General features: G+C 43.2%; 1 protein-coding gene across 1 annotated transcript in view; it reads left to right on the top strand.

Annotated features, from left to right (window-relative positions):
* Window positions 1-431: 431 nt before the first annotated feature.
* LOC311138763 (calmodulin-regulated spectrin-associated protein 3-like) overlaps window positions 432-11,038 on the top strand; it is a 37,577-nt gene continuing 26,970 nt past the window's right edge. The window contains exon 1 of the mRNA XM_084173573.1: window positions 432-941. Within this exon, the coding sequence (XP_084029699.1) occupies window positions 809-941 (133 nt within the window). The 5' untranslated portion in view covers window positions 432-808. The remainder of the gene's footprint in view (window positions 942-11,038) is intronic.

Below are 11,038 nucleotides of genomic sequence, written 5' to 3'. Positions count from 1 at the left end.
TGATTGGGAGATCTGTGTGCCTGCTGAGAATTCTGGGTTTTCTGTGTGGTTTGCAAAGCTTGAGAGTTGACTGGAAAGTGAAAAAAAAGTCCTAGTCTCCTATTTCACATGTTTCTTTTTGTACAATTTGGCAGTTTGTGGCAGTTCATGTGTTTTATTTTGATAAAAGTTGCTTATAATTTGGTGGGCTACTTTTTTGTGGGGGAGACAAGTGTATTGAAACCTCCTGTAGGTTATTTGCTCAACCCAACACGGCAAATTTCACCTACCTATTGCACCTGTCTCGAGAGCTTTCATCATACATCTACCTGCTTGTCGCGTTCACACGACTGAGATCCCGCCCCTTCACTCTTCCTCAAACGCGATTGGCCAGTCGGCTGAGTGAGTGATGCCATTGTGGAGCACCTGGAAATCAGTCATCGGCGGGGCTCTGTAGCCTACTGTAGAGCGCTAACCAAACGTTAGCAATGTGGACGGCGAAACGGGAATTAATACGCCTTTATTTATTTTTTTATAACCCGATGTGTTGGGGGCTTCTGTAGGGATTTAAGACCGCGTGCCTTCATCGTATGACAATTTTTTTGGTGTGGAATCAGGAGAGAAACGGGATATATCCTGAGCTGGGGCCCATAGTGTCTGGATATTTCCTGAGAAAACTCTTAACCCACATCCGTGTTCCTCGCCTCCAGTGTTATGGAATAGGAAAAATAAAAGAATGAAGGCTTGATTTGAAGCTGCTTCTTTCGCCACCAACTATTTTCTAGGTCTCTATCCCCTCCCGTTACTACGGCCTGTCTGCGGACTTGCTATGGTGGACTCCAACGCGATGAGGAAGACTTTTGTAGTCCCGGACATAAAACCTTTGGATCTGTATGATTGTACCAGGGCAAAAATATGCGCAAGTGTAGGATGGCTCTTGGCTAAATCTTACGGCAATGCAGGTATGTCGCCTAGGCTTTTGTAGCCAAACGTTTACATTTACATTTTAGTCATTTAGCAGACTCTGTTATCCAGAGCGACTTACAGTTAGTGAGTGCATACATTTTTATAATGTTTTGTTCTGTGTTTTTCCTACATTCCCCTCCCTCCCATGTATTCCAGCATTGTTCCCTGACTGTCAGTGTAATGAAAGCGCATGCATGAAGGTGAACTGACTGCGCGTTGTGTAAACTCAGCGATTTTGGGCACACAAAGGGTAGCCTACAGTACGTGAGAGGTGGGACATCCTAAAAACAGACGCACGATTGTTTTGTTTAGATCACAGCAGCCTATTTGATCTACAGTAGTTTACTTAAGCCGATTTAAGATCTAGCTTGGTGCTTGCCAAATTCGACTGGTGCATTGAGGCCCCCCTAGCGAATGGTGACGGGGCATCGGTTTTGACAGCTTGCCTAATTTCCATCACCAATAATGGATCGAACCAATTTCATTTTGGCTGGCGAGTAACTCGGAGACTATAAAATATCCTGACCTGAACCGAGTGTTCACCACTGACAAACACATAGGCTATTGTCAGGTCAGCTGCTGAACAAATAGCGTGAGATTTGATAAATGTATCCAAATATAATACGAGGGTATATTTCTCTATAATAATGCTAATGGTAGTAGACTGAACGCTCAGGGGTCGCGTGGAGGATACTAAAACTACCCGTGCTCTTTCGATGACGCGCATACACACCCACTTATATATAATCCGTTTGTTGGATATAAACCCACAACACAATTTAAAACGAAACCCGTTTTAGTTTCATGATGTTTTATATAGGCCGCCTACCTTCCCCAGTTCAGTCTATACTGAACAAAAATAAAACGCAACAATTTAAACAATTTTACTGAGTGACAGTTCATATAAGGAAATCGGTCAATTGAAATAAATAAATTAGGCCCAAATATATATGGATTTCACATGACTGGGCAGGGGCCTAGCCATGGGTAGGTCAGGGAGGGCATAGACCCACCCACTTGGGAGCCAGACCCACCCACTGGGGAGCCAGGCCCAGCCAATCAGAATGAGTTTTTCCCCACAAAAGGGCTTTATTACAGACCTAAGTACTCCTCAGTTTCATCAGCTGTCCGGGTGGCTGGCCTCAGATGATCCCGCAGGTAAAGAAGCCGGATGTGGAGGTCCTGGCCTGGTCTGTGGTTGTGAGGCCGGTTGGAAGTACTGAACATACAATTATCTGGCAACAGCTCTGGTGGATATTCCTGCAGTCAGCATGCCAATTGCATGCTCCCTCAACTTGAGACATCAGTGGCATTGTATTGTGTGACAAAACTGCAAATTTTAGAGAGGCCTTTTACTGTCCCCAGCACAAGGTGCACCTGTGTAATGATCATACTGTTTAATCAGTTTCTTGATATGCCACACCTATCAGGTGGATGGATTATCTTGGCAAAGGAGAAATGCTCACTAACAGGGATGTAAACACATTTGTGCACACAATTTGAGAGAAATAAGCATTTTGTGCGTTTGGAAAATGTTTGGGATCTTTTATTTCAGCTCATGAAACATGGGACCAACACTTTACATGTTGCGTTTATATTTTTGTTCGGTATAGATAGAAAAGGTCAGAACCAATAACCAACCACCATACACCTGCACATCAAAATGTTTGTATTGCTTATAATAGGAGGATATGGAGTCCTCTTACCAAGTGCTCTTACAATACATAAGCTCTCTTATTAGTATAATATAATATAATATAATATGCCATTTAGCAGACGCTTTTATCCAAAGCGACTTACAGTCATGCGTGCATACATATTTTTTTTTTTGTGTATGTGTGGTCCCGGGGATCGAACCCACTACCTTGGCGTTACAAGCGCCGTGCTCTACCAGCTGAGCTACAGAGGACCATTAGTCAACCCTAGCCACAGTCCAGAACACTTGATTAATGCATAAGGCATAGTCCTACTGCACATAAGACATTCTACTACCCATAGTAAACAGTGAAGAACCAGGCCCATCTTGGTCAAAAAGGGCTTCATTTGGAAACCCTGAAACAATAACCTTCCTTCACATTCCTGAAATGTAAACAAAGGTTCCCGATTCCCCGGCTAGCAAGGGATATTGAAATGAGCTTGGGACTACACACACACACAGAGGGATTACATTATGGTATGACACACACAAGCTCGATGGTACTTTAGCAACGTGGCTTATGTGTCATGTGTTATGCAATCTGTGGCCATGGGTACAGGTTGAGGCTCCTGCTGCGCTGTTCTGTTTGTCTTTGTGCCCTCTCTCCGTGCATCAACAGCCAGCCTGCTCAACCAACCAGCCACGCCCTCCAACCCTCCGGTCAAAGTCACACACACGCACTCCCAAGCCAGGCTGAAGGAATATGAGCAGTAAAAACTGACAGCAGATGTGTGTGTAGGTGTGTGTCTGCGCGCCCACATTTTTGTCTGTGTGTTGGCCTGTTCCCCTCTGGCCAGTGATCCTGCTAAACCAGGAGGACTGCAGTTATCTTTCTTCTTGACCAGGCTGGGTGACATCATCAGTTCTTTTCCCAGAAGCCCTGTAGTGTAGAAGGACAGTGATGCAGGGGGGGTAAGCAAGCAAGCAAGCAGCTGAGGTGTGACAAGAGTCCATATTCCCCAACGTACCCTGACTGAATTCAAGCCAATAAACAAACACACACACACTAAGATGTCTCTAGTTTTGTCAGACATCAAGCAGACAGTCTATTGATATCTGTTCTCTCTGTAAAAATCTAAAAATAAAACAACTCAATTAGTTTGTGTACACAGGGGTCCACTACAAGTCATAGCATACAAGAGAGAGCAACTCACTGGAATGGGTGAACAGATAGAGCATGGGGTTTTGTCTTTCATATCTATGTCAAACTCAATGTGACTTCCCTGGTTAAATAAGGAATTAATACAATCTCTCTCTCTGAGAATTCCTGAGATTAAACAGAGTTCCCAGTGAACAAAGGTTATAAAAACATCTCTTGTTTGTTCAGTGTGCCTGAAACCTGTCGCTGCTTTTTAGCTCCATAGCTCCACCTTGCTAGAGCTGGGTTCTGTTCATAATTATGACTCATGCTTTCTCCTCATCAGTGTGTCTTGGGTTGGGTGTGAGACTGAGTCAATAGGTGAGGAGGACCTAAGGAGGATCTAGTTCTGCATCCCGACTCTCTGCCCTAAGTGTGCACTTGTTCATCTCCCTTTGTGGAGTTAAAAGGAAATTAATGGTATAAGAAATATAGTGGAAACTACCTCTAGCTAACTAGCTAGCATATGCGTATTCATGTAGAAGCTGAGGATGTCATATTATGCTGTGGCTCTGTGGACATTTTATAGGTCAGTAGGGAATCCCTGCTGTGCTCTGTTCTGAGATGGCCCCTGATCCACCATAGTCCCTCTTTCTTTCTCTCTCTGTTTCTGTCTGAGAGGTAACTGTCGTACACAGATGGTAGAATCAGGACCACCTACCTACCCGTTTTACAGATCCTTCATGAGCTATACAAAATCAGGTCATAGCATATGCTTTTATCCAATTTACTGAACTGCTGACATTGACACTATATGTATGTCTCATAACTGATGCTTTCAAAGTTTGGGGGATGTATATCAAAATGATGTTATACTCTAACCCCAAATGTAATATTTCCTTCCCTTTAATAGTTTTTAAATGTTTTATTTTATTTGTATAAATTTTTTATTCCTTATTTAACCAGAGAAGTCACATTTGAGTTTGACATAGAGCATGGCACATACAATGCCAGGATAGTGGGTTCGATTCCCGGGACCACCCATGCGTAAAATGTCTGCACTTATGATTTTAAGTCCCTTTGGATAACAGCATCTGTTAAATTTCATATTATTATCTTTTTCAGTACGCCCTAGTTTTAACAATGGACAAGAATGCTGGTAACCCATGATGTCTGAAGTGTGTTTAGTTAACCTCAACCTGTAGACATCAAGGCCCTGAGGCCTGTAGTTATTTCGAGGGGTGTTTCAGGCAATCGGCATATCAACCTGAACCAGAGAGAGAGCGGGGTCATGTGGAACATTCGCCTAGGCAACAGGATAACATCATGTTCACCATTAGTTACCAGTCTTAAAACAAGACCTGTCTTTGTCCTAAAAGCAGAGTATGTAATCAGCCTGCTAGGTCTCTCCTACCGTATGATTACGGTTTTGATATCCCTCCATAGCATGTTCACAGGAATATCACCACAGCGACAACAATGGATCAACAATTGTCGACTACATGTTGATTTATGTTATATAAATGATTTTGATATGTTCTAGGATAATCGTTGCATCTATCCCTCCCTCTCAGTGCATATCTTACACAGTTGAGCATATCAGAGTTCTTTCTGAATTATTTAAGGTGCGCACGTGTTCCTGAAGGGTCTTCGCAGGCCAGCCTGAGTACACCGGGCCCCGGCCCTAATCAGGAAATGTATGGGGCTCTGTCTGTTTCTGGCAGCTGCTTCCCTCGGCCCTTCATTAAAACAAAGTGGTCTTAATGTGTTCACTGTTCCCATGACAACCCTTCTGAAATGTAACTCTGGTCAGCTAGCCAGTCAGCTAGCCAGTCAGCTAGCCAGTCAGCTAGCCAGTCAGCTAGCCAGTCAGCTAGCCAGTCAGCTAGCCAGTCAGCTAGCCAGTCAGCTAGCCAGTCAGCTAGCCAGTCAGCTAGCCAGTCAGCTAGCCAGTCAGCTAGCCAGTCAGCTAGCCAGTCAGCTAGCCAGTCAGCTAGCCAGTCAGTCAGCTAGCTAGTCAGTCAGCCAGTCAGTCAGTGCTCTACCTCGTGTACAGTAAACTGGAATGGAGAGGGACAGAATTGATCCTTACAGAATCTTACCCATAATGATGGTTCGATTGAAACTAGGCCCAGCCTCTGTGTGTAGTCCTATTTCAGCGTTTTTCGTTTGTGTCTGTCCATTTGTGACGGCCACATGTCTGATGTTTATGACAAGACTGTCAGAGGCGGGCTAAGTCAATCGATCAGTTATGAATAGGACCACATGGCCTCTGCTCTGGTGCATCCCCCTGCCACCTCCAGTCAGTAGGGGGGGTTGGGGTCAGAGCGGGAGTGCAGTCGACAACACACAGAGCAGAACTCTTTTTATATTCTACTCCATCAGTACCTTTACCTCGATTTACCTTACGTCTATTCACTTATGGTGCTTGTGTAAATAGGTATTTCACTTGTATCATGCTTAAATAAATAAATACAATAAAATATAGTAGCTCCATTTGACTGTAATTGAAATGTATGGATACAATTTAGGCATCAAGTTGTTTGAGCCTTTTGTGTAATACTCACCAAATTTGCATCGTGTTTTGTTACAACCCAGCTCCCACAATTCCCTTGGTGTGCAGCACGTGTATGACCTTTCACCCCTCACCTAGACCAATAGATATGCCTTAACCCCCGACCTGTTCTAGTGGTAGTTGAGAGGCAGCTTCCTTGGCCCCGTTAATAAACTGACTCACTCAGTTTACACACAGTCAGACAGGTGTGTGTTTGCTATCAAAATACTGTCCTCTTGAGGGGGTATGGATATCAATGTCCTGGTGACATTGTTATCCTCATTTACTACTGACTCATTACCCTGTTCCTGCTTTCCACTCTTGCTCTCTTTTTTTCTCTCTCATTCAATTTCCTTTCTGTGTTCTAAGGTTGTTGTTTTTTCAAACAAAGTGTGAATGGCTGTGTTTTGCTACTTTTAAGAGTGCAGGTAAGCTGCAGGCCTTTTTAAAACTGCGGTTCTCAATACCTGAAATCCCATTTTCAGCAACCACTGCTTCCCTGTCTGTCTGTTTCAACCTGGTGATGTGTGTGACACAGACTTGTCATTCATCCTTCTGGACCGGCCCACAGGGAAATGTTGCTTGTATCGACTGCATCCATCTTGCTTTGCATTATGTTTTTTATTTTTTTCTCCACGTCCTATAGGGAAAAGCCTGAAAACCATTATTATTCCATGTGCAGTGTCTGAAAACGCCTTGTGTGTTCCATGCGGTATCTTAAATTGCATTTCAATAGTCTAGCAACTTGTCGGGTCAATGTGCTTGCTTCCATCAGTCCAGTTCTTTTGAATCAGAGTGGATGAGGGAAAGGAGATGAGAAAAGGTCAACTGCTTTAGACTATTGAGATGCATCCGTAGTTTGACCTCCCTCACTTGATCAGTCAGTTTGCCTGAAACTTTTTTACTGCTAACAATACCCTGTGGTTTAAATACAATGGAACGTTCACACACCCCAATGTAATCTTTCTCTGTTTGACATACTAGTATTCTACACCTGGGTTGTGTTCAGTTGGGAGAAAACGTTTGCGAAACGGAGTGGTACTTCATGAGCTTGTCCCATAAGACAAAGATTTTTGTTGTGTTTTCTGTTGCAAAACGTTGTAGTTGTGAAGTCAGTGAAAGTACAGAAAGATGGAGAGAGGTATACGGAATGTTGTTTTTGGGATAGGCGTCCCATGCCATTGTGTGCCCTGAATAGAACCATTAACTTAATTCAAGGAACCCTAATGACAAAACAACGACATGGTCGGGCGACTCCCTTTATCCTTCAATCTCCTCTGATCTTCTCATGAGTTGGAGTTCACCACTGAGAGAGCCATGTGATGTCCCCTTTAAGTCTCCTTTAAAATACTTACCTAACTGTTCCTTTTTAATTGGTTTCAGCCTTCCAACTGTTTACCGTAGGGGTTGAAAACGGGTCTGTGTGTAGGCTACGTTTACTGTCCACGAATAGGCCTAATGGGTCATGTGGGTCTCATCTAGGGCTGTGGGAGTCATGACATTTTGTCAGCCGGTGATTGCCAAGCAAATAACTGCCGGTCTCACATTAATTGACCGTTAATTAACATAAATACATTTAGAATCTCCTGGCTTCCACGCATAGCCTACAAGCCACTGATGCAGACCTTTGGAACATCTATATTAAAAAAAGTCTAATTAATCCATATGATATAGCCTACACCATCACAATAAATCAATATATTTATTTTAGACAGGTCTAAAGAAACATGATATGAAGAAAATGTAGTCTATTTCAGAAGAACAGAATAGCATACTCTGAGTTGTCCTTATGCTAGGCCCTGATCTGGCTGTACCATATGGCTGTGGCCTACACTAGTTCATTTAGCAGACAAGATTTGCTTAGAATTCCTTGGCATTATTTTATATTATTTTTTAAATATTATTTTATATAAGAATATATGACGAATACAATCGAACATAGCTGAATAAAATAGAAAGGATATTTTCTCCAAACGATTTGAGGGAGTGCGCACATGCGGCTATTCTGTGTTGAGTGGTTAACATAGAAACATGTCCTCCTATGCTTAATTTAGTGTTATGTATGCAACTTTAGTTGTGATACAAAGGTTGGGCTATATGTTTTGATTTTGAATACATTCTAAGGCTGTATGATGCGACTCTAATGATGATTAGAAAAAGGTCGCATGAAAGGCATGAGCTCTGCTTTATTTGCACAGGCTGTACACACTTCATCAGTCTCTCATTCATAATTTGACAAGCACTTGATAATGCCTCGAATTTCCCGGCTGCATCCCCTTTGTGTGGCTGTAATGCCCCCTAAAAGTTCATTTCCGAGGCTCACATTGAAGATATTGGAAGAACTGTCCACATTTACTTTTCGTCAGCCAACTAGAGTAGGCCTAACGAACAGCAAAAGCACTAGCCTATCAACTTTTGTACAATAGGGGATATTAGACTGACATACGCTGCCTATGTCAATCTACTATCCCCCATAGTACAGAAGTTGACCTATTCTGTGCGAGAAATAAATATTCCAAACATAGTCTGGGACAGCTAAACCAGTTTGTTAAGAGGGTGTGTCGGATGTGGGTTTTTAGGTTCATGTTTGTATGGGGTTTTGTGTGTGTGTGGTGCGTGTCCGTTCGTATTTACTGAAAACCAGTCCAAGCGCTTTCTCTCCAAGTAGTGTTTACTTTGTGCTCTTCACCATCTTCCTGGACTGTGCTTCACATCATGTGCTCCGCTACCAGGACTTGGCTTCCTACACGGTGGAAACCGTGTCTCCGCCCCAAATGGCACCCTATTCCCCTTTATAATGCACTACTTAGTCAAAAGTAGTGCACTATAAAGGGAATATGGTGCCATTTGGGACGCATCCAGTGTTTTGGTTTGCCCTTTCCCAAGGTTAAGGTTACTTTCTTGTCCGAGCTGCTCTGTAAGAAATGTGCCACAAAGCATAGGTTCCTGTGAACTCTGTTCAGAAGTCGCCTTAAAGATAATTTCCCACAGAGATTGCCTTCAGCTAAAAATAAAACACCAGGGTCGTGTTCATCGAGGCACACAATGAAAAATGAAAATTAGCTTTTCTTAATGGATAGGCCAAGGTAGTCCGTTTTTCTTCCGTTGATGCCTAATGAACACAACCCTGGTTATCTATCAATACCACAGGGCTCTGTCTGGTAATTCTCAGGTGTTAACCGCTAACACTAACCTCTAGGCCTGGATGTTGTGTAATTTCACTCCTCTTGACCCAGACTGATAATGTGGTTCCATACTGACCGCATCCCAAATGGCCCGGGTAGTGCACTATATAGGGAATAGGGTGCCATTTGGGACGCAGGCACTGACTGATTTATGTGTGGCGTGGGGTTGGAAATGGAATGCACCACATTTTCGTTCCCGTGGGGGGAGAATGACACTGTCACTATGAGACCTGAACTGCTGAAGGAACATTTAGACAGGGAAATGGAGGGAGGCGTTGATACTAGCCCCCGGAAAATATTAAATTGTAACCAGTGTATCGTGCCTGTCTCTGTAACCTTGTCTGTCTCCTGCAGGCCCTATGATTGGCTGGCTGGATTTGCTGTGAAAAACACAACACTGAGACGCACGGCACACACAAATGCACGCCAAGCGCACACACATATGCACGCCTTCGTTTAAACCCTGTTCAGCCCATTCACTCAAATGATTGTAGTTGCAAGGGAGCATTGTCTATCCATATCTAACTATACCCATAGTACAGCCAAGGTAGCCAAAACGCTATACCTTCATTATACACTGCGTGTACAAAACATTAGGAACACCTTCCTAATATTGAGTTGCACCCCCTTTTGCCCTCAGAACAGTCTCAATTCGTCAGGGCATGGACTCTACAAGGTGTCGAAAGCATTCCACAGGGATGCTGGCCCATGTTGACTTCAGTGCTTCCCAAAGTTGTGTCAAGTTGGATATCCTTTGGGTGGTGGACCATTCTTGATACACACAGGAAACTGTTGAGCGTAAAAATCCCAGCGGCGTCGCAGTTCTAGAAACAATCAAACCGGTGCGCCTGGCACCTACTAACACCTCGTTCAAAGGCATTTAAATATTTTGTCTTGCCCGTTCTCCCTCTGAATGGCACACATACATAATCCATGTCTCAATTGTCTCAAGGCTTAAAAATCCTTCTTAGACCTGTCTCTTCTCTTTCATCTACACTGATTTGAAGTGGATTTAACAAGTGACATCAATAAAGGGATCATAGCTGTCACCTGGATTCACCTGGTCAGTCTGTCATAGAAAGAGCAGGTGTTTCTAATGTTTTATATAATCAGTGTATAATTGATGAGGAAACACCCACTTCTTTAAGTTTGTTTCTATTAGATACGAAGAGATAAACAGAATGTGTGTTTATCTGACAATAGGACTTTAAACTGTGTTTTGTCAATGTTATGTTAGGACTTTGAACGGCGTGTTTTGTTGATGTTCTGTGTAACCTATTTCCTGTCCTATATCCAGAACACACTGCTGAGAGATTGTGGCTGCATCTGAAATGGCACCCTATTCTGAAATGGCACCCTATTCCCTTTAAAGGGCTCTGGTATTGGGGGTGTGAAAGTTTAAACGTTAAAATGAAATTTGGGATCCTTAACGTTAAGAAAAATCCCGAACTGATTTTTATTTTGTATTTTGTAGATGCAGAAAATAAACAGCCTAGTTGGTCAATTTCCGCATCAACTAAGAGCATTGGTGCCCTGGCTACCACTCTGTGAACAGCGTGACGCGAACCTGTGCACATGCG

Source organism: Coregonus lavaretus (genome assembly GCF_964263955.1).
Source record: "Coregonus lavaretus genome assembly, chromosome: 2".
Taxonomy (NCBI): domain Eukaryota; kingdom Metazoa; phylum Chordata; class Actinopteri; order Salmoniformes; family Salmonidae; genus Coregonus; species Coregonus lavaretus.
The sequence above is the reverse complement of the archived record's forward strand: the minus strand, read 5'-3'. Positions and strand labels throughout refer to the sequence as shown.